This window comes from Nilaparvata lugens, chromosome 2 (assembly GCF_014356525.2).
Source record: "Nilaparvata lugens isolate BPH chromosome 2, ASM1435652v1, whole genome shotgun sequence".
NCBI classification, from domain to species: domain Eukaryota; kingdom Metazoa; phylum Arthropoda; class Insecta; order Hemiptera; family Delphacidae; genus Nilaparvata; species Nilaparvata lugens.
Genome location: NC_052505.1, coordinates 23,179,046 through 23,204,513, shown reverse-complemented (window position 1 = coordinate 23,204,513; position 25,468 = coordinate 23,179,046). Strand labels below are relative to the sequence as shown.

The window sequence follows — 25,468 nt, the reverse complement described above, 5'->3', positions numbered from 1 at the left end:
AATGTTGTTGAGAAGAAGAAGACAAAGATTTTCAAGGAAGAAAGCAAAAGAAAAATGTGAGAGAGTAAAAGGTAGAATAAAATTGGGAGTAGGTGAAAGATGTAGATACAGTACTTGGGTTTCTCATAGACGTTGTTAGGAAGATGAGGAAGACTAATAATGTAGCCTAATAAGTATTAATTAGGACTGATTGATAAGCAATGGCGGCTCGTCGGGGGAATCAAGTACTGCCCGGCTGTACCAAAATATTCCAATACAAAATAATGTTTTTATAATAAGAATAAGTAAATGAAGTTCCCAGAATATTCATAAGGTTACGATTATTTATTGTTCAATAACTTATCATTAATCTTATTAGCTGAATCTGAATAAGGCTGGCTGTGCGTATGAAATGTGAAGCATTTTGTCGCTGGTGAGTTTTGTTGTTGTCCCATATTACTGAGATATTCGTTCTGAGCTGCATTTTGCTCAAGGGATGCCGTGTTCTATTTTGCAGTACTGACCTTGGTCGCTGCAGGAGTACTATACACACGCGTTGCCATGGAAACGATATATACATACTTATAGACTCTACATTAGTGAAGCCTATAGGTACTGCAAGACAAGCTGGGGCATCCCCTTACTACCAACCTTGCAATATGAAAATGCAGAACATAACGTAAAAACGAGGAATGTGTTTTGCAAAAATTCTATCGATCAGGTTGGCACAATCGAAGTTTTAAAAGCGCTCGGTTGATGAACCGCATGTCTGCTGTTAAAAGTTTGAGGTTATCCTAAAAATCTTGAAAACAACACGGTACACATCGCGCTGATTCTTATTAGGCTATTGAGAATAATTTATTCTATTGAACATTATTCTATAAATATACCGGTGTAAATGATGTATCTGTGGAAGTAATAGTGTTAGTTACAGTTAGTGTAGTGTTATAATCTTGTAGTGTGAATACTGAATAGTAATTATATTATGGAACCATCAATAGATTAAGTTTGTGCTCTCTTAGAGACACCATTCTTCAAGTGGACTGATAGTGACAAAAAAGACCAAAGTGAGTAACCTCCTTTATACAAAAATTCAGGCATGCTTAAAGTATAGTTTTATTTTTTCAATATTTTTCTCAAATGACTTATTTTCGACACCAAACGGAATTGGGAATAATAAGGAATCCATCTTTCAAATCCCATACTTGATAGCCTATGTCATATTCGATTTTTCATGTTATTTGGGCTTCCCCTAAATTTTCGTCCACGAGCCGCCACTGTTGATAAGGTGGCATCGATAAAACTAGTTTCTCAAATTTTCTCATTAGCGGTGTGACAATATCGTCGTTATCCAGTTCAAAAGTATTCGCTGAATGTTAAGAAAAAGAAAAAGGCAATAGAAAAGTTGAAGGATGAAGAATTAATAAGAACAATTTTCGAGAGACAGAAGACAAATACCAAATCGGTAGTAAATGGAGGAGGAAGGTGTATCTTTATAAGTGTAGTGAGGAGGTATATGGAGTGTCAAATTGGTTCAATACAAATGGAAGAGCATGTGTTATGGTTATAAAAAAGACCAGTAATACACAAGAGTGAGACAATATATTGGAGTGATGCACTAGAGAAAGAAGAATGGATTGATGCTCGGGAGAGAGAAAATGAGAAAGATACGCGGGAGAGAGACAATCTGTGAGAGCTTTCTCTTTGGCGAGGCGTCGTCGCGTGGATGTGACGTCATAACACTTTGCTTCACGCTCCGTCCGAAAGCGAAAGTGATCGTTCCTCTTCCTAATTCATGGGAAGTCCGTTTCTGTTTCCTTTGCTTGCTGACTGTCTCGATCATATTCTTCCTGATCCTGATCCTCATGGATTTATTCGTTTCTGATTACTTGGATTTATAAAGTTTATTGAAACTTTAATTTTATCAATATTGTCCCCAATCCTTGGAAGATCATGATACTTTAGTTTTATTTTATCACAGAATTTAAGAGACTAGCTTCTAGTGCTCTTATTAAATATAATGGACCATTATATCTATGTGCTTGATGGTCTATTACATTTAATAAGTAACATTTTACATTTTAATGAACCATTAAACTCATAGATTTATGGTTCACTATCAAATTGTCTTTTTTTTAGGGCTACTCTTAAATATAAATCTAAGAACACCTTTTTTAAATTGTTTAGTCACAACATGTAATGGCTATATGATGCCATTATCAAGTGGTTTCATATAACAAGGACTTCATAATATTGTATCATATAGCCGAAACATGTAGTGACTTAAATTTTTAAAAAGGGTACATAGATTTCTATTGACCTTGATTACTTTGAAAATAATGAATATAAACTTTAGGCGGTAATTAAGATTATGTAACTGTAATAGATAGCTAAGTTCAAAAAACTTGAAAATGATTTGACAACTTTATTAAAAAATGAGAAGAATTCAGCTGTTGTTGTTGTTACACCAATGTCAACTACACATTGATAGAGATTGATTATGGTGGAGCAACCAAAACTAGTTTCTGGTCATTTTAATAGATCAGTGGTTATGATGTTCCATGGAATTAAAGTGGATTTTGTTACTTCGTGTAATACCTACTTAGGTATAGGTAGGCTTTAGAGGATTATGAATAAATTCCAAAACATCTACAGAAGTCTACGAACAAGAACAATCGCCTTTTCAAATACTGTATGGTATTTTTTGTAGATGGTAAAGGGCGTTATCCAAGGTACACATTAAAAATTTAAATTTTTAGTTACGTTTAAAAATGAGTGTGTAACTGGCAGTTCAAATTTGGCCATACTTCTCAACCCAACCCTGTAGAATATCATTAAACAATATACCGTACTTAAATCCTAATACCGGTACTAGTAAGAGGGAAATTCTCCTCCACAGCTCCAAGAAATCTCAGCTTCAACTGATTATTATTGAGCTTTGAAATAAGCTTTTAAGTCAGTCAAGTTTTTGATATTTATAAATTAGAAATACTGGAAGAACGACTTGATTCTGATGAATTGCTATAATCTGTGATTGAATTTGATTGATTATTGGTAGTAACGGTATTTTTTCGTTTTGTTGCAGGTATTGCAGGGCTATTCACTGTCTTTTCCAGTTTTGTATTTACGTCCAGTGTTATCAATTTCATGAGGAGTGACATTTCTGATCTCAAGTGAGTAAAAATTTCACGTATTCCTTTCTCAATAAATTAATTCAACTATATATTGTGTATTAATTTCTTATGAGGGTCTTTGTAGAATACAGTTCAGTTTGATATTGGGTGGTATAATTCACCTTTTCTCAATTCTTCTCGTAAATGTACCGTACTTTCTTCAATGCCCATGAAACTGGAAACCAAATTGATTTGGGAAGCGAATTATTGGGGTATAATTTTTGTAATATTTTTCCATTTCATGTAGGAAGAAATACACATCTGGACTTCAAAAATATAATTATCGACGAACGATAAGTTTTAGTAATTCTACTTTATCAGAATGTATCTAATTGTTAACAGTACTGGAGACTTTAGCATTCACCAAGGTAAAATCTATTCACATTCCAACTTTAGCTATTTGACGAAAACCAAAGGTACTAACTCAGTTCCAAGGTCTATTTGAAACGTTATCTTTATATAGACCTCAAAATATAGATCTAAAAAAGTCTAATTTTTTATACATTTCTTTATATAGAGTATTTCAACTTAATACAAAAATTACGACGATTCCTGGGTTTCCAGATGGTAGACATCCGTTTACCGATATTCAACTATTATAATTCTTAAGAAAAACACTTTAATTTATGCGCCTGTATTATGCTATTTAAAAGTTATTTTATTATAAAATATGCATTAATTCTTGTATGATTGATTATGTCTATTTGTACACCTCAATCACATTAATGCACCTTCTGTACACATTAGTAAAGAATGTATGCATATGATAAGCCTATTGCTGATATCCTACTTCATTCCTTTATTAACGTGATAAAGTACTTTTAGTATACAAGCTTTGAAAGGGTCCATCCATTTCATTAATGAAACACGCACACCACTCATTCGTTCATGTATTATTCAAAAAGCAAGTTGCGTCAATAATAATTGTAACTATTTTTGAAATGAAGTTGTTATCTGGGCTTTTCTTATTATTTTTTCATAAAGTTATTAATAAAACAAATTTTCATAATTATTTCCTTATAATATAATAAGAGATTTATTTTTTATCATGGTTGTCTCGACTTCTCACTTGATAGGTAGTGATGTATAATCGAGTTACTCTTGTGCTATGCTGTTGGCTGTTATTATTTTAAATTACAATAATTGTCAATATAGTGTGTAATGTTATCTATGGTTCGGTTTCTAAGACACTTATTAAAACTGATGGCCATTAAGTCTGTATGTTTGATGGTCGATTAGGTAAGTGTCATAGAAACCGGACCTAAAACAATTTTAAATTTAGATCAATAAGTAAGTTTCATCTATTTATTTACTACACTAATATTACAAGCCAGCAGTTTAGCATTCAGAATTCCAGTAATTCACTGTTCAGCCAAGCCAGTATTTTATTGGTGTTTTCTGGACTTGTCTCTCATATTATAATTTGATACAATTCTTTATTCTCATTAATTATTTTTGTATACTTTATGGAACTTGTTGAATAAATAGTAATACTGTTATTTAATGTAAAGTCAGTATATATGAAATTTGTTGAATGAGAATTGATATTGTGGCATTTCTCCATAATTGGAAAAAACACTATTTTAATTCTGTCACATTCACATTTATTATGCTTTCATACAGGACTGCAGTTTCGTGTTGAAACCAACACATCCACAAGTGAATATGTGTTGGTTTCACAGAACTGCAGTCCTGTACAAAAGTATATTTACAGTAAAGTGTATTCACATACATTTTTGGACTCAAAATAGTGTGTGAATTAAGTTATTATTTACATAACCTCTAGACCGTGTATTCCAAATTAAGGTTTAAAGCAGTTTTGGGCGAATACTAGTTGTTTTTACCTGCATTGTATCTATTGTCTATGAATAAATTAAATTAAATATAATAAATGTGGATGTGACAAAAATAAAACTGTGTTTCTTCAGCCCGTATATATTGTAACATTCATGAATAAAGAACTGAAATCCAATCTAATGTTGTGCATTTATTTGACAGAGATGCTCTGTTCTTCTTCCTGCTGTTGATCGACTTGTCGAAGGCGACTGTGCTGGCGCAGTACGCACTGAGTTCGTCGAGTCGCGACGAGGTGAAGCACAACATTGCTCGAGGCATGGCGCTGCTCGGCCCCACCATCACACTCGACACCATTGTCGAGACACTCGTCATCAGTGTGGGCACGCTCTCCGGTAAACTACATTATCCAATATCCAAGGGCCAGCCAAGAAAAATACTCAAGATTGTTTTATTCTATGGTAGCGATTTTGTATAGTTTTTGCACTGGCGGCGGACGAGTCTTCTGACGAGTAGGAGGCTCGTGCAATGTAATTTTAATGGAGCCGACAAAAAGTAAGCCGAATTAAGTCGTCTGCCGCCAGTACTATCCAACGTGTGGATGCTCCATTAAATCACATTGCCCAAGCCGCTGACTCGTCCGCCGCCAGTGTGAAAACGATGCAAAACCCGTCTAGCCCTAATTGTATCAAATTAGATAATACATAAAATTATAAAAGAATTTAGACCCATAGATAGGCTACTTGAAATGACAATGGCTACTTGAAATGAAATTTGTGTCGAATAAACAGTTCCAATCAAGCCGGGATCGGAAACACATTGAAATCCAGAGGTAGTCTCGAGCCTCTCAAGTGCGGGGTTACCCACTTTAAACCTTAAGCGTGTCGAATTTGGTGATAAATGATTGTACAACATTTGTGAAATGTTTGTTTTGTGCGATTTTATGAAGAATTCTTAAATTAATTTGAAATGTAAGTGCAAGAAAATGAAATGTTTATTAACAATATCAGTGGAATAACCATCAACATCACAGTGTATTTCGAATTTTCAATTGTATCGGATTAATAATTTCAACAATAATTATTGTGAGTGCTATTATGTTTTCTAGCTCATGTTAAAACACCTTATTTGACCGAATCCCTAATTATTTATCTGTAGTAGTAAAATAATTTCTCAAGTATTTGTGATCAGTTATTTTAGGGGATAAGTTAGGAAAAAATGACAGTTTTCCTGAGTTACAATAAAATTTCAACGATTATTTGTTTTATTGAAAATTTCAAAAGGAGTTATTAAATAATAGAGTCATCAAATAAATTATAAGTTAAATAGAAAGCACAATCATGTTAATTACGTGTCCCATAACTCCTTTGGTATATCCTAATTTCTGGCGGTTACAGTTAAGATGTTGTTAGAGTGTCTTTCAAAATATGAATAAACTGAAACAAAATCAATTTCCAGAATTAATGGGGCTGTGACTATCTCGCTCGAATTCGAGATATTAATGTTAGAAACGGAAGTATAAGACTTCTGTTTACAAAGTAATTGACACTTTTTATCAATGAATTACACACTCTATAGTCGCTTGTGTGCAGTTAATGATTGTTGACGGAAAACAGGGCTCCAAGTTTTTCTGCAATACAATAATTATTTCTGGATTCTAGTTCATAGATAATCTAGTTCCTGAAGTTCTTTTTAAATATTCATGTACTCGATTCTGATTTTTTAAAAATATTTTTTTATTATTCAATTCCTTTTTCCATCGACTTAACTAGTACTACTTCCATTTTTTAATATTAACATACTAAATCGAAATAATTTTGTAAAAGGTTGAACAACTTGAATAAATATAAGTTGATTGAGAGTATTTGTATAGAAAAATGTGTAATTTAAATTACTGTACCTATTTGTAAAAGTTACTTATATTTTAATTATTATAAAACATAATCACTCTTTTGTCAATTGGTTTCAGGTGTAAAGCGCCTGGAAGTGCTGTGTTGGTTCGCGTGCCTGTCAGTGGTTGTCAATTACGTGGTTTTCATGACATTCTACCCAGCTTGTCTTTCGCTCATTCTTGAAGTAAGTACATCCCATTCTATCCTATTCGAAATAGATTGAAAATTATTTGTGATATTCATATTTTGTATGGAAACTTCATAGGTAGAGATATCATCATTTTGTTCATTGCTAATTTTTTAGGATTGAGAATTATTCTAATAGAGAGAAAAGGTGTCAGCCTTCATTTCTTCTAAACTTAAGTCGAATATATTGTCAAAGCAACGTTATGTTCAACGAATTAAATTAAGTTCACTCCAATAATTTCTCATTTTTGACTTGAGAGGCTAATAGGATTACCAATGATTAACTAAAAACTTGTAATTTTTTAGAATACTGAACAAATTTCTACACATTACTAGACATTAGATTGTGTAGGAGGATATACCATGTAAATGCCAAATCAATATTGCAGTATGGCATAATAGTTTGGGGAGGTGTTTCATCCGCTTGCCTGGAGCCGCTGGCCGTCACTCAACGCACAATAATGAAAGCTATCCTGAAAAAAGAATCCAGAATCCTTTTTTTCTTTATTCTGGAGTCGAGACTAAGCAATTGTATTATAAAAAATGTCCTTAACACCCAGTCACTTAGGCGTCTCACTTCTGCTTCTCTATCTTCTTCTTCTTTTTTTTCTTCTTCTTCTTCTTGCTGCTATTCTCGGACTTCCCTGTACTCAATCTAAGACAGTTATTTATTTTAAAAAAATCACACATATATAAGGAAACATAAAATAAACCTATTTGCTAACATACAACACAATTACCAAACACGACTCTGGAACAACCATGGTTATTCAACACCTAGATTAATGCATGGAATAGAACTCAAATCATCATATTACCTAGCTCAAATTATCTATAGGAATTTGCCGAATGTCATCAGGGAGGCTGAGGATTGCAGCGACGTGGTGTATAAAAGTAGGTTGGTCGAGTGGCTTTTTGGCATAGGCTGGATTGGAACTGAGGAACTGCTCCATTCACCGTACATCTAGTATAACTTACCAGCTCAATTTAATTAAATTATAACTTTTTCGCTTCATTGCTGGTCGTAGGTTCCCTTGCTCTCCCACTTGTAAATTTATAATCAACTCTGCTCTGCTATTGATAACATATTTTTTCGAATAAACTAAAAACAGCAGTTACATTTACTTATATAGGTTGTATAAAACATAAAGTTAATAGTATATAGCACAGATAAAGATACATGTTACTGTATTTTCATGCAAGAACTCTCCCCCATTCACAGACGTATGTATAGGTTTCTTGGGGAGATTCCACGCCTTCTGTATGCTAACATTAATGTATAATTTTCTATTTAAATTGATGTATTTTATTTATAATTGAATTTATGTAATTTTAATTTTTTTGGAATGCAATGTGGAAAATAATTTCAATTTCAATAATTGAAAAAAGCTTTTAAGTCAATTTCACTTTTATTAATTTAATTACAGGACTGCAGTTTTGTTTGATGTGTTGGTTTCAAAAACTGCAGTTTAAATTAATACAAAGCGGAGTTGACAAATAAAACAGTTTTTTTCTAATATTATGGTGAGGTTCCAAATCATCAATACATATTCAACAAATTTTATCAATTATCTTTATTTCATACTACAATCTAGATACTTTTTTCTTACTGTAATGACATTTTTAGTCAATGAGGAAATTAAAGACAACCAATTGATCGTTAATTCAATAATTCTAATCAATTAGGATATCCCAATCTTAATTGACTAGTAGATTCTAATCAACTATTAATCATAATTGAGGCTCAGAGTGTTATGATTTAGTATACTTGATCTGCATTTCTGATGGTCATTTCACGCAATGCAGAGTGGGGTTCTACTAAGGAATTCCATTGAAAGGGTAAAAGTTCGTGCCTCAAGAAATGCTAAGATAATAATACAGTTGACAGATGTTTCCTTTCAAGGTTTGTCTGACTATCTGCAATATCAAATTATTCCCTGTCACTAGAGTCTGTTCCACGATAACTAGAAATTTCATTTAGGAAATACTTGTATAGGACCGTAAACTTATCAACTTATATAAAACCATCCGTTAGCCTGAAAATATTATGAAACAGACCTATTCGAGAATCGATAGGATTGAATGAAATTCAACTTTGAAACATAAAAATTAATTGATCGATTTTCTCTTGTAATCAAGTCTTTTACTTCATTATTGTTTATTCGTCATTATTCTACATGGATTTTCCACTTTATTGCGGGCTAGTCAATTGATTTATTTTTCATTAGTTTCAACTCTGTTATTAGTGAAATGATAGAGAGAGTAAAAAGACAAACTTTGAGCTACTCCTCTTTTAAAGTAAGATTAAATAAGATAATCCAGAATAAGATTAGTTCATTTATTTATTTATTGATACATACATATTTGCGTGCTACAGCCATAGTTCTTCATTTTAGCAAACTATCAGTTAACTAAATATTTTTACTAAACATTTTGAACTTTGTTGAAGATGAAAATATGAATGAGATATCTTCCCACTATCTTCTTAATTCATTACAGACTTGGACGTACCGCGCATGAAGATATATCGTTTCAAAGTTGAAACATTTCAAACAAAGTTAACATTTCTCTGTATATCTTGCACAAATAGATTATAATAGGAAGAAATTTGAAAAAAATGAGACTCTATGTACTCTAACTGTAGATGGCTATTTTTATAATTTCTAATATTCATTCAATTTTCAATATTTTAATAATAATAATAATAATAATAATAATAATATTAATGTTTCAGTTATCGCGCAGTGAAGAAGCAGGACACCCAGCGTGGCATAACAAATCGCTGATCATGCGAGCGCTCAAAGAGGAAGACCAGAAGCCGAATCCTGTCGTGCAGAGAGTCAAGATGATCATGTCGGCCGGACTTGTCATTGTTCATCTCCACAGGTATGCTATCATCACAGTTTCGTTGATTCTATATGATTTAAAGCTTCATAACTGTTGGTCGGCTATTGTACATAAGAAGACACCGAAGGTACTGTCTAAAAGAAGGCACATTGGGCACCGAATCAATATTAAAACTTTAAAATGATTTACGCTCTACTGCCAACTCATAATTTATTTTGGGCGTTGCTAAGCACAAAATTAATATTAAAACTGAACTTCACAATTTTCTCTCCACTGGCAACTCTTATTCTATCAGGAATCTGATCTCACATCAGATCATTGAATCCAGTAACTAAACTGAAAATCAAAAAGGATTCTCAGAAACTCAATCCTTCATTATTGAACCCACCTAAAGCGGTAACTCATCTCTCATCATTATCCGTCTCATTTTCCTTGCACTAGCCTGCAGCTTATGTGGGAATCACCCTCATCAAATAACCTCCTGATTTTATTACAAGAATAGTTTTCTTCGATCACTGTTGTTATTATTTACCTTTGTAATAAATCTTGACAAAACACTTTGCTACATTTAGGACTTTGTGTCCTAAAAGTGAGATTGCGTTATCACATTCTATTATATCAATCAATCATTTCAACCAATTCAACACAATCTACATTAAATAAATCAATATACAAAACACCACAATCAAAAAATAAATTTCTAATAAAATACAAAAAATAGGCTTCATGGTCTTTGATGATAGCTGATTGCTTAGATTAGATACTTGGCGTACTATTGGTATTCCTATATGAGGTCAGCTACCGTATCACTTACTGGTAGTTCATGACCCATCTGATACTGTCGTACCACTGAACGGTCCCAGTCTACCACTTCTCTCACTATCCACGCACAAGTTTATATCTCATGTGGAAATTATACTCAGAAACATTGTTAGGAGAGAAAAGTAATATATTTCGTTATAAGGAAACACGAATACATTCTATTAAATCCTTAATTATTATTAATAGATATTTCTCTCAGCAGAACTTCCTTAAACTGTTGGACGTCGATTAATCACTCTCCCACTTGGAACTGTAGATCCGTTTATCCCTCAGCAACATCTCTCTCATGACCAAGCATCACATTGCAGAAGCATCATCTTGAAGTTCACTGTAAAAGTAATTTATTTCAAAGATGACAACTTGAGAGATTTTTTGTGATGCTCGTGATTGCAGTTTTCCAATCGAATCTCATATACGATTATTATACCTAATACTTTATAAGAAATTAGACCTCTTAAATTAGTGATCTCACCTACTATCAATCCAATCAAATCAGTTTTATTTTCAAATCAAACGTCAATGAACCTGATGCAATTGTATCAACGTGAAACATGTTGTGTACAAGCAGATCTTCACTCAATTATTTCATAGATAATAACTGCAAACACTTTCCTCAATGTTTTTTCCTACCACACAGTTTAAACAAATTGTGAGTTGGCAGTCAGTTGCGACTGAAAATTATGTTTCCTAAATATTAATAAACAATTATTTCCTGTGCATTATAACCCTTATATTTCTTACTGGACCTTTCCTCTAAAATCAATGATCTCACCTACTCGTGCAACAATTTACATCTCATCACCCACTTCCCATGAATTTACAAAATGCGTGTCAGCTGTACCTACGTCCTGAATCTGTTCTAAAATTACGGTGCCCCACATTCATCCACACTTTCTATTTCTATCTCATTCAGGTAGCGTTCTGCATAATCTTTTTCCTCTCGATTCTATTATTTGTTGAAACCCGGTTGCCGGCGGCAGTCGAGGTCTTAACATTGACCTTTCCCAAGCGTTTCCTTTGTCCCATTCGGCCAACCTCAGATGTTAATCTGGCTTGTTCCCTTTGAAAATGCGCTGATGGGGGAAGGAATAATTGTTTATTTATGTATTGGACAGCGCTTATTTCCCGGCCAGAGTGTTTCACTGCTCATTCATGTCGGCCGACGGCTCTTGTCTTGTTCTGCTCTTCTTCCTTATCGCTGTTGCTTTATTGGCACAGATTTTTTCCAAGTACGTTTCACTTTTTACTCATTATCCAGTTATTTTCAAATATTCATTTCTTGTAACACTTTGCTGCTCTTTTATTGGCACAGTTTTTTCCAAGTGCGTTTTACTACTTGGACTTGTTACTCTCCTCTACTTATTCTCTACTCTTCATTCTCGTCTCTATTCTACTCTTCTCTTCTATTTACTTTTCACCCGATTGTTATCCAATATTTTTTGAATATATATCTCGTATAACATGTACATTCAACGTTTATTTTGACTTTTCTATTACAAATTTCAGCCTCTTACGTTTTTGTCATTATCACTTTAAAGATTGGTTTCATTGGATAACCTTCTCCCGTAACCATTGTTTCATTGTCTTCAATATTTATATTATCTGGAAGTATTATGTGAATAATGTATGTTTTGTATGAAGAAAAATTAGAATTTATCAGTCTCTGATCAGTTGAAGGCTGTTTTCATTTAAATTTGTTTGTGTTATCACAAATTCTTCAATTTATTCATAATTCTAGATTTTGTCTCGTAATATAAACTAATCCTTAGTGTTAACCATTTCAATTCTTCAGATAGCGATTTTATTTGAAAACACCATATATACTTCCATTTCTTGTAATAATATGTCAACTAGTCCTGGAACCTATCAATTACCATTTTAAACTTCCAGATGCCTTAGTGAGTTCATATGTAACTTGTAAGTTAAATTGTTGAATTTCTTGAATTTTACAGCAGGTTGGCTCTGAGAAACATCGACCGCCAAGAACCAGAACTACCACTCGTTCAGGGAGACCACATCAGCTCCAACCGAACTGAAGATGCTGTTTTGCAAGGATATCTTATGAGGTACTTATTGCAGTTGCGATTTAACTTTTCCTCTTACTTATATCTTCAAAAATATTCTCCCTCTAGAATTACTTTATAAAAAGCCACTAATAGAAAATAAACAATTTCCAACACACAAAATCGCTGAGGTCCATTCAATTTACTTTGCAGAATTTGATGAGTTAACGTATTAAATTAAGTACTTAAGATACCAAAAATCTATTGCGATACTTCCTTTACATTGACCATTCGGCATAACATTCAATTCCGATTTTTTGGATACTTTTAACTCAGATACTCATTTTTCTATTTGTATGAAATCATAATTTGCTTGGTTTAATGCCTTTGGTTTTTTCGTGGTGTTGTGTTATAAAGTCAGCTTAATTAATAATTTGTGTTTTGACACAGATGGGTGCGAGTGAGTGCAGATCAAATAGTCATCCTCATTCTTTTGCTGGCTCTCACTGTCAAATTCATCTTTTTTGAAGACAAGGAAGAACTTGCCGAACAGATCCTCATGTCTGCTGATGATGCCGCTGCTGAACGTGAGTAGATTTTTCGAATCTTATAAGTTTTTACTCATACTTTACTGATATTTTAGTAGATATCCGCATTAAATGAGTTTTGTTTTTAAGTGTTGAAATGAAGATTCTCATGAGCGTTTCTATTTCATTCAAATTCTTTATTGATGGCAATAAAGTGAACCTAACAACATAATATAGTTATAGTTATGCAGGGCTGGTGAAAATTATTGAAGTAGCTGAATATTTCTTTTACAAGGATAATTTGACAATAGGTTTCATTGGAGATCCTATTCGGATTGAAAAAAACTACTTTCCTGTCGCTTAAAAATTTTGGTCCAACTTCATTTTTTTTAATGAGAAGGTGGTACATGGCTTATGGTGGTGGTGGCATATGGTACATGATTTTGATACAGAATTTCAAGAGAAAATGAATGTCGAAAATCGCGAACATAGATATCTCAAACCGTTTCATAGTTATTCACATTCAAAGACACTAGAAAATCATACAAAAATTAAGTGAATGGAAATCTTAAAAAAAATTCTCAACTATCAAATTTTACTATTTCAGGTGTTTATAGTAACATCTACTCACATTTTCAACAAATGATATATTCAGGCGAGGTGGAACTTCCGCCAAGAACTCCCCACCAATAAAAGCCATACGAATATTATTATTTCTTTACATATTTAACACTGAACAGAAACGTTTGATCTGCCATAAGTTTGGTCTGCCATAGCATAAATAAATCTGATTTGATCTAACCTCACTATAATCTATCATTTTATTAATTGATTGAACGATGTATTGTGCTCAGGCAACCTTGACTCGACAATGCTGTCGCGCTTCATGCCGACTGGCCTATCGCTGGTGCTTGACTCGGCCAGTCTGGACTCGAAGCAGCCTCTCCAGTCGGCCACAGTGTCCTGCCTTCATAAGCGTGTGCAGACTGAGACGGACCTCTCGTCGCCTCGACTCGACAAGTTGGTGGAGACTGACCTGCTGGCAGCACCTAGACTCGACAAGTTGGTGCAGACTGATGGAGAGGCGAGGGAGGTGGCTCCGGCGGTTGGGGAGGCCGGTGATGCGGCTGACGCTCAGTGTCGCACTTTTGAGGAGTGTGCGGCTGTCTACAAAGCTGACGTGAGTCATCCACTGCCATTTAATAACAATCATTCATCCACTAGTTGGTTTTTAGTATTTGTGAAGTTTCTTATTTGTTAATGATAATATGAAAAACTATTATTGGTAATTATTTGTATTATTCTTTATCACTAGTATACACTACAGTAACTATATTACTAGTATACACTAGTACACTCAACTATATATCTTGAAAATATCAAGAAGCCCTAAAGAAATAAATGGTAGTTATTTTTATAGAAAATCACTAGTACCCTCTTTATATTCTTTATATAACTTGAGTGTGAATAGGAAATGACATGGGTAATACGTCCAAAAGGATCTCTCTGCCGATAAAAGCCATATGAATAAATAAATTAGAATTCTTTATACTAGTAGTTCTGTGAACAGTAGACCTCGCGCAGTTATAAACCGCAGCCTCCTCTTATACTGTCCATCAGAGTAAATCCTGTCTGTATGTCGTGTCGGCGAGATATTTGTGTGAAAACGGCTAATGGCTGTTGGGGTTGGTGTATCAAAAATGCTAACATCAAAAGCTAATCTCCTTCAAGACATACTGGCAACAGGACAGCCCGAGTTCAAAGCAGAGAAAGTTCGAGAGACAATACTATGTTATTCTAGTTATTAATTGCATGCGTTATTGCACGCAATCAATAGTTCATTTAATAGTGCATAAAAATTTCATTTAATGAGGCATGCAATTTATAGTCTACACAGCAGCTGATTTTTTACCAAGTTACATTGAGATATTGAATTTATAATCAACTCGACAGCTGATTTATGATGAATAATTCTATAGTCTGATTTTTACTCTAATATTGACGTATGAAGGAGGCTCCTTTTTCCTTTTAAATTATCCTTATAATGCAAAATTTCCAAAAACCTTGTATATACGTTGATGCGCAATTTAAAAAGGAACATACCTGTCAAATTTCATGAAAATCTATTACCGTGTTTCGCCGTAAATGCGCAACATATAAACATTTGAACATTTAAACATTCAAACATTTAAACATATACACATTTAAACATAAAGAGAAATGCCAAACCGTCGACTTGAATCTTAGACCTCACTTCGCTCGGTCAATAAACACAACTATTTTCAAGCACCTATGTCATTTTCAAGTGTTAAAATGAAGAATTATTTTCCAGTGAACAATAATTTAACATTCAAGTAGCCCAATCAAATTACTTTATTAGGTGATATAATGATTTACTGTGTATGGATGATCACAAATGTGTTATCAGAAGACTGAACATATTAGGGGAAGGAGCTCTTCTTCCTTTAAAAACAGTAACAGATGATACTTTGAATCATTATTTGTAGTCTAAAGAATATATTCTCCTCATTTGTTTAGTTTTAAAACAACAATAGTCTCAATGCCTACCTGCCTGATACACTAGATCTAGTAAATGGTTCTCAAAATGCTTTGTTGGTTAGTAAATAATGATCAAATCAAATAAATTTACATCTACAGTTACAATTTAAATATTTTGATTGACCGTAGTCGAGTTGATTAGATTTATGCTGAATTTATAATTCAGAGGCCCGGTTTCAAATTCCGGCCCGGGCAAGATATTTATCTCGGGTCACTCCCGTGTTTCGGATGGACACGTTTACTGTACTGCCTAAAACCAGTCTTTAGGTCATGTCAGAGGCTCTGAAATTGATCAGGTGCGACCTGAAAACTCTGACACCTGGCCTAAGCCAGCCAGGTCATTCGATATTAATCAATTAAAATATTGTGATATTTCCCAAAAAGACACATTCTGGGTGTAGGAAATGAGTTCTGTTAATTTGCATTATATTACCGACTAGCAGTAACCCGTGCTCCGTAAGGGTCTAAGCTAATTAAAAATTTTACAAACTGAAAACTTTACCTACTGAAATCTTGAAGAATTTAAAATGGCCTATAACCATCCTCGTTAATCAAGAATCTATATGCAACTTTGCAAGCTAGTCAATTGAGTAGTTGAGACGTGATGATGCGTCATTCGTGAATTTCTTATCACTTACGAGTATAAGCCGATTCTTTCTTTTATTATACCATTGAACAATTCCACTCCTACATTGAAAACGGTTGCTTGAATGGAATGTTGTGGTTGTTTTTTCAGGGCTCAGCATGTAAGCTGAATGACGCAGAGGTGTGCTTGTTGGTGAAGAAAGGCCTGATCGCCGGCTATCAGCTGGAGAAGGTGGTCAACGACTGTGAGAGGGGGGTGGGACTGAGAAGGAAGATTGTCTGCCTCGATGCTGCCATACCGGAGGCACTCAATGATCTGCCCTACAAAAATTATGATTACGACAAGGTAATGGATCTTTCATTTCTGGCTCCATTGTTTAAAATAAGGATTTCATTCTCAGAGCATTATCATGATTTGATTCTAATCTTATTATTATGATGTGAAGAAAACCTATAGACTTATGTTTATTCAGACAAATAACTGTTAATTTTTTCATTAATTTCTTATTTGAATAAACTTAATGTTATAGAATTGACTCGTTTTAAAGCGCAAGTTCCTATAGTGAGATTCACGTTATTAAATCAGTGGAAATGATAGGACGGCAGAGTTGTCAATTTTCTGGTACCCCCTTAATCTGTTGTAGATAGCTGTGATTGAATTTAATCCGGTATATACGAGTATTTGATATAGGCCTAGCTTAATTTAAATGTTGATTCTTGTTAATAATTGTAAATTCTATCCCAAATCGATAATATTCATTAAGAAAATATTTTTCTTATGATATAATAATGAATTTCCCTGAAATTAAATATCTTGATACTTCATAATATTTCTTCATATCAAACAAACCATTTGGCAACAGTGCAGAAGACTTGGTAAAGTATAGAGCTGTCTGTTTTGGCTTATGACAGAAAAGGATAGCATACTAATGCTAATCAGGTGCTGAATTGATGGTGTAAATCTCATTATAGATGGCTTATACAGGGTGTTTCAGAAGTAGTGTCGAACATTTTAGGGTATTGTTCCTGGATGATAGGAAACTACAAATGTCGTATTTGAAGTGTCCAAAACTCATCGGTTATCCTTATAGCTGCCATTTTGTTTTTTCACTTTGGAATTTTTATCTCAAAAACGAAAAGTTGTATTGATCTGAAATTAGCATGAATATTTATTCTATAAAGACTCAACTTTAAAAAATAAAATAAAAAATGCTCGATGTAAATTTTCAAAATGGCGGCCATTCTAAGTTTTTGATGGCAAATTTCACGAAAACCGTTCACTTTACAGTAAATTTACAAGAGACAAAAAAGTTAGCAAATCCTATCAAGATTTCAAGGATATTATTCTTGATATTTCAATGACTTATTAATTATGATTGGTCAAAGAATAACAGAGAAATTAATTATTTTCTTACTGCATGAATGACCACTTTTCACCATTTTAAACATGAATATTAAATTTTCAATTCTAATTGTATTTGAGATGAAGCTTTGAAACTCGGTATGGCTTCATATGGCCATCCAGCTGATTTTATAATGTTTTCAGATTATCTTTTTTTGTTCATGGTCATGCATGCAGCACGAAAAGAATTAATTTCTCTGTCATTCTTCTACTTCTGAAACACTCTGTATAGAGATCGTATTCATGAATTTCTGGGTACTTCATTCACTGTCATTGTTTAATTGAAATCATTATAATGGTAGCTTTAATCATTTAGCATAAACTTGTGCTATCTTTTCTCTAAGCCTTAATCAACATGGTTGGAATAAAGCAATTGTGAATTGGATTACTTTGTGGATTAGAATACATTGTTTTACTCTATTTGATTATTTTATTAGATGTTTATTTCATTATCGATCATCACAGACTTTCAGTGTGTAGTGTAAACTCTACATACAATTCAATTTCAATTCAAATTTATCAAATTCAACACAATAATTTTACATTTATTTATGTTTACATTTTATACTACCCAATTCTTTAGTGTGATTTTGTGTGCTGAACGTGGCTTAGGTGATGGGCGTGTGCTGCGAAAACGTGATTGGCTACGTACCGGTGCCAGTGGGCGTGGCCGGGCCGCTGCGATTGGACGACCAGCTGCTGCACATCCCGATGGCAACGACTGAAGGCTGTCTGGTGGCGTCCACCAATCGCGGGTGTCGCGCGCTCAAGGACTGCGGCGTCAGGAGTCGTGTCGTAGCCGACGGAATGACTCGCGGTCCTGTCGTGCGATTTCAGTCCATCACTAGGGCTAGGTCAGTCAGAAAACTCGTTATTTTAATATAATAAGTACCATGTATTAATTCAATCCAATTGTCTTCAAATTGTTCAATATTACACTCATATTTTTCTCATTTTTCAATATTAATTGAAGACCAGGTTCTTAATGTCCATGTTGATTGAAGACTGTATACGTTTACAATTAAAAAATAAGGTCAAGTGTTGGACTGGACTTGCTTTAACTCCGCCTGCTCATGTAAACCTTCATTGACTGTACAGTTAACATGCTGTATTCTACAGAGAGATTGAAAAGTCGCGCTCATGTGACTGAACCTATTCAACGTATTGATGTGCGTGACTTTTTTAGCTCTCTTTATTATCCAAGTTTGTTATGGTTCCTCCAAACGTAGAGATCGGCCTTTAATCACATTCATCAGCCCGACTGAAGGTCGATCAGTCACGTGTGAACCAACTCATGAAAACTCAGCAATAGCCCATAATAACAACTTCAATATATTTGGGTTTGAGGTCGTTTTGAGATCCGCTGTCAGTCTGATACGTTTTTAACTTAACGTTTGTATATGAAGTGATTATCAAGATAATTTGGTCAAGATATGCTGAAAACGTGATCCTTCAAGTTGAGAACGGTAAATTAGTTAATGAATCAGAAGTCTTTAATCAACTTGGACATTGTAAACCTGTTCTTCAATCAAGAATGTGCGGTAGCAGTCGTAACTTTGAATTGTATTGCAATCTTATTAAATTAATCTAACATACGATCAATTCAAAAACAGTCAGACCACGCATTCTTTTTGGAACATATTACGTTTACAGCTTACATAGGATCTTCTTGAACCAATCTTTTTGGATAAAGTATTTAATATAGCAAGGCATGTGATTTTTCAAATTTCAAACAAATATTTCTTCCAAAAACCCCAAAATGTAATCTAGAAATGTTATTATTACTTTAATTTATTACAAAAATTGTTTCAAAATTGGAAAAGTTACAAGCAAAATCTTTCTAATGACGTATAGTACGTGAGTTTCCGTCCATAAATAACGGCGCTATATGTTCCAAAATTACATTCATCTTATGGGATATCAAATATATGGCCGATTGCTATTGCACACTCTCAATCCACTTCCTTGATTTTTTTTAAATATTCAATTGTTCTTCAAGTTCTTCTAATCCTGATTTATGAACATTACATTACAACACAAAGTAATGAATCTTTTTTATTTTACTTTAATAGTGTATGTATGTTTTATGAATTGCAGTGAAGCAATGATGTGGATGCAGCTGGACGATAATTTCAGGAAAATGAAGGAGCACTTCGATCAGACTAGCAGATACGCACGCCTCAGCAAAGTCAACGTTAGAATAGCTGGACGCCATCTTTTTATTAGATTCGTGGCGACTACTGGCGATGCGATGGGAATGAATATGGTCTCAAAGGTGATTATTATTATCATCGTTTAATTCCAAAACAGTTCTGAGCAAAATAACTTACGTACGTTTGTTCGGTTTATTGCAAAACAGGTTTCAAGCAGTATTGATTCATGTCATTCATCTAAAATAATATTATAAATCATTCATTCTTCAGTTGAAAAATAATTTCAGCAAATCTTTTTAACTTAGGTTAATTACAAAGCACGTTTCAAGCAGTAGTTGATTCATCTCATTCATCTAAAAAAATATAAATAATTCTTCAGTTGAAAAAATAAAAAATATTTTTTGGTATTGCTTGTTATCAGACAATATAAATCAATAATTTGGATACCGTACAGTGTTTTCTTCGATAATATTTAATACACTCCATATTAGAATTTCCTGTTTATTATTTTCAGGTTAAATGACATTTTATTATTTAATACTAGCAGGTAACCGTGCTCCGCCCGCAATGACAATCTAATTAAAACCTTGACAAACTGAGAGCTTGACCTACTGAAATCTTGTATATTTAGAATAGGCCTATAACCATCCTCGGCGAATTAAGAATCTATCTGCAAAATTTCAAGTTAATCAATCCAGTAGTTCAGACATGATGATGCGGCAGTCGTGAATTTCCTATCCCTTACGTGTATGAGCTAATTCTTTCCTTTATTATATTATAGATTATTGTTTTTTACTACTGTTTTTTGGTCATTGTACATCCTTAACAATAATATTCTTTCTTTGATCTTCAAGTATTGATCAATGTGCTGTACTCAATAATGTTTTTTCAATAATGTTTTAATAGATGAAATGATTGAAAAATGAAAATATAATGTTCTCCGTATAATTTTGCAGGGTACAGAACATGCTTTGAAATTTGTTCAGTCGATATTCAATGATATGGAGATATTGAGTCTTAGTGGGAACTTCTGTGCTGACAAAAAACCTGCTGCAGTCAATTGGTAAGATATTATCAAACTTAACTTCCATTATTCGATTTAATAAAGTTTTGAGGCAAAGATAGTATCCGATCTCACTGCCTCCAATATGTTTGGTAAAATACTAAGCAAAGTACCTGATTATAGTAGGTTATACTATAAATACTATATTGTATAAAATGATATGTTTAATGATTATTCTGTCAATAACACTTTATCGAGCTTGCATTTATTTTTATTGAACAAAAGTTCCATGCTTAATGTACGTATATAATCAATTCATATGTGACTTAATAAATTAGCTCAATAATTATGGAGAGAAAAACATCAATATCAGTTCTAAAAACGTTATAAAATCAGCTTGTATATTTTCCAATCTATTATACATATTGAATTAACTTCAGCTTCAGAATGCCTAATGTTCTACATTTGTTACATTTGAAATTATTTGCACACTAAAACCCAAAAAGCTTTCAAAACAGAAACCACTGTCACTACACAATAAATAGAAGCCCTCTTATCACGAACGTGACTAGTGCCGTGCTACCAATTTCTCCTAAATCGGTTGGATAGCATTTTCCACCTATTAACCTAAGGAAAGTTATCGGCTCCAAAGTAATAGATTCTTGATAAACTAGGAATGGATCTATCGCCTATGAATGAGAAATCCAGTTTTCAGAGCAAACCAACTTATAATCTTCAGAAGAATTTTGGCAATTTACAACACAAATCCACAAAGAACAATACCTTACACACTTAAGCATCTAAAATCATTACGATCTAAATACTTATCCACTTATGTAGTTGAAAAAACAATGGCTATAGGCTTGTAAACACAAGAAATAATTATAGACAAAAATTAGAACACTATAAACTGTTCAAAACTCAATTTAAAACATTAAAATTTCAATTAAATAGAAAAATATTCAGAGACCACAAAACACTTTTCAGTAGCCAGCCACCATTTTTTTTTTTTTAGAGAAGAAGACAAGATGAATTTACATTTTACATTTGTTCTCAATAAAACTTTATTTCGAAACTGTTATTTTAATTTTATATATCCTCTATATGATCTGTTAATTCTGTTAACTCTGTTTACAGAGTTTGTTTTTTCGGTGATACCATGGAACAAGCAACACAATTATTTATGATAAATTCTCAGTCAAAAAGTTGTCCGTATATCGATTACTCTGATATTTACTATAAAGTTTTATAGATCTCGAATTGAAGATTCGATTCCAATCGAGAAAAAATGTAATATTACACTAGGAAGGCAACATACCAACGACACTTCAACCAACCAGCACCAAAACTCCACAATTTACTTCCTGTACACATCAAGATAATAGAAAACTCACGAAAATTTCAATGCGCCGTTAAAAACTGGATCACAACAACTGGAAGACAATATAGAAAACATTATTTCTAACAATATGTGAGCTTACTTACCCAATGTATTTGCACTCCCACACTAAATTTAATGTATTCAATTCAATTTATTTTTACACACACATACAAGTTTAATACAGAGAATAACAAAATGAATACATGTAAACAACAACAACAAAACACACTAAAACAAAATGAAAAGAAAGTGGTGCAAAAAAAGGATGGAAGATTGAAGGGCTTTTCTAACTCTGTATATCCATGTACTAGGAAAACCTTCAATCCTTGAGAAACTGAAAAAGGTATCAGGAAAAGTAAATAGACGGTAGATATGAAAGGATGGGATGGGGGAAGAATACTCCTACACCTGCCCTAGTACATGGGTTTCCCATAGTTGAGTAGGTTAATTTCAGAAAAAAATCAATTTATTTATATTGGTAGTAAATTTCATATATTGTATTTTGAATGTTATTTACATTTTATTGATTAGATTGTTTGTTTGTATTTTAATGGAAGTAAAATTTATTATTATTATTATATTATTATTATTATTATTCTTGATTTAGGATTAAATATTAGAATCTATAATGGACTATTTATGGAGTCTTCTTAAAATTTATACTTGTATATTTGATAAATTCTATATCATGATTACTAAAATGAAAATCTTAAAGAATCATAATAATAATAACTTTATTCTCGCAAAGAAAGCACAAACAATAATCACAAAAAAGAAATGAAATAATATGTTGGCAATAGAATTGAAAGTAAAAATAAAAATACTTGATTGATTCACATTTTTTATTGTGGATGATGCCCACATGAGCTTTTTGCTTGGGCTTGGCTAATGGGAAGTGCGAGGATGATTATGAGATGATCAAACGTCCATGCCTATTCGATGGGATTCGAACCCGCGACCAGGTAGCACTAGCAGACTGAAGGGTGCAACGCCTTAATCGTATCCTGGCCGGCAATAGGCCTTGAAGACACATTATATAATACAACTTCTACACTTGTTAGTATTTTTTTTATTATTATTGCGGAAGATGCCCACATGAGCTTTCAGCTTATGCGTGGGAAGTTGTTTGCATTCCAATTAACAAAAAAATTCAAGTCATACGACATGAAAAATAACGATCTTCAACGACTTTACCACAGCTCGTAATTTTGATAAAATTGTTGCAGGATTGAGGGACGAGGCAAATCAGTAGTCTGCGAAGCGATTATACCGTCGAAAGTTGTTCTGACCGTTCTGAAAACATCAGTGCAGGCGCTGGTCGATGTGAATATTAGCAAGAATATGATTGGGTCGGCTGTGGCCGGCAGTATAGGAGGCTTCAACGCTCACGCAGCAAACATTGTTACCGCCATCTACATTGCCACCGGACAAGTGAGTATCCAATTAACATTTATGATTCAATTATTTCAGCCAACAAAATATATTAGGTTATTTCAAAAATACAAATAGAATAGAATAGAATTCATTGTTTCTCATGAACTACAACACAATATTACAAGAAAAAGACAACAATTTTATTAAGTTATTAGACAAATTTATCAAATGCTATGGCTTAAAAATACTAGTAGTTCTGTGAACAGTATACCTCGCACAGTTATAAACTCCTCTTATACTGTCCATCAGAGTAAATCCTGTCTGTATGTCGTGTCGGCGAGATATCGGTGTGAAAACAGCTAATAACTGTTGGGGTTAGTGTATCAAAAATGCTAACATCAAAAGCTAATCTCCTTCAAGACATACTGGCAACAGGTCAGGCCAAGTTCAAAGCAGAGAAAGGTCGAGAGACAATACTATGTTATTTTAGTTATTAATTGCATGCGTTATTGCATGCAATCAATAGTTCATTTAATAGTGCATAAAAATTGCATTCAATGAGGCATGCAATTAATAGTCCACACAGGAGCTGTTTTTAATCAAGTTACATTGAGATATTAATTGCATGCAATTAATAATCCACTCGACAGCTGATTTATGATGAATAATTCTATAGTCTTATTATTACGGTTATATTGGCGTTAGAAGGAGACTCCTTTTCATTTTGTATTATCCTTAATATGCAAAATTTCAAAAACCCTATATATACAAATAATCAAATCAAATAAAATTTATTCATCAAAAACAATTACATTACAAATTAGAATACTATAACAATTGATACAATTAAAACAATGAAGTTTTATGCATTGAATAATTTATTAACAGGCATAGATAATTCAATGAATTATACACTCCACTATAAATTATATGTGTTGGGGTATAAGTTATTAGTTGCTTGTTGCGTGTTATACGTCGTCGTGAAATTAAAAAAGGAACATACATGTCAAATCATTTTCATGAAAATCTATTGCTGCGTTTCGCCGTAAATGCGGAACAGAAATATAAACATAAAGAGGAATGCAAAACCGTCGACGTGAATCTTAGACCTCACTTCGCTCGGTCAATAACAATGAAAGAATACAAAGAAATATTTCCCATGCTCACATCGCCATATGCAATCATAATATTATAGCCAAAAGTCATTAGCAACATTTTATCAACTACTTCTGCTCAAAAAACTAATATAAAAAATTAATATTTCTTAGAGAAAACGGAACAATACATATAATAATTCTGTGCTAAACAATTATATATTACTACATAATTATTATACGCTATGGTACAAGAAGCAATAATGTGTGGTACCCAATTATTTTTTTAGCATCATAAAATATTTTTTTAGCATCATTCATAGTGGAATAAATTAGAAAGTTATTACCAATTAGCAAACTAATTCAATATACCTACATTAGCAATGTCGCATTGTTTGTACAGGACCCGGCGCAGAACGTGAGCAGCAGCAACTGTATGACCCTGATGGAGCCGTGGGGCCGAGAGGGCAATGACCTGTACGTGTCGTGCACAATGCCCTCCATTGAGATCGGCACCATTGGCGGCGGAACTCAGCTGCCCGCACAAGCCTCCTGTCTGGACATGCTCGGCGTCAGAGGTTCATCTGCATTAATTTTACTTGCCTACTCCTTGGTGCTACATCTCATTCACAGCCTTAACCTCCTTCAAGAAACCTATCTACTCATCTCTATCGGCAGCCTTACGTCTCCATCC

General features: G+C 33.4%; 1 protein-coding gene across 1 annotated transcript in view; it reads left to right on the top strand.

The window, feature by feature from the left end:
- LOC111049687 (3-hydroxy-3-methylglutaryl-coenzyme A reductase) overlaps positions 1 to 25,468 on the top strand; it is a 76,371-nt gene that overhangs the window by 44,602 nt on the left and 6,301 nt on the right. The window contains exons 3-15 of the mRNA XM_039420016.1: positions 3,038 to 3,152; positions 5,151 to 5,341; positions 6,916 to 7,022; positions 9,759 to 9,910; positions 12,646 to 12,759; positions 13,147 to 13,283; positions 14,078 to 14,403; positions 16,519 to 16,713; positions 18,382 to 18,623; positions 19,867 to 20,044; positions 20,879 to 20,985; positions 23,533 to 23,737; positions 25,178 to 25,352. Of these exons, the coding sequence (XP_039275950.1) occupies positions 3,038 to 3,152; positions 5,151 to 5,341; positions 6,916 to 7,022; positions 9,759 to 9,910; positions 12,646 to 12,759; positions 13,147 to 13,283; positions 14,078 to 14,403; positions 16,519 to 16,713; positions 18,382 to 18,623; positions 19,867 to 20,044; positions 20,879 to 20,985; positions 23,533 to 23,737; positions 25,178 to 25,352 (2,244 nt within the window). The remainder of the gene's footprint in view (positions 1 to 3,037; positions 3,153 to 5,150; positions 5,342 to 6,915; positions 7,023 to 9,758; positions 9,911 to 12,645; positions 12,760 to 13,146; positions 13,284 to 14,077; positions 14,404 to 16,518; positions 16,714 to 18,381; positions 18,624 to 19,866; positions 20,045 to 20,878; positions 20,986 to 23,532; positions 23,738 to 25,177; positions 25,353 to 25,468) is intronic.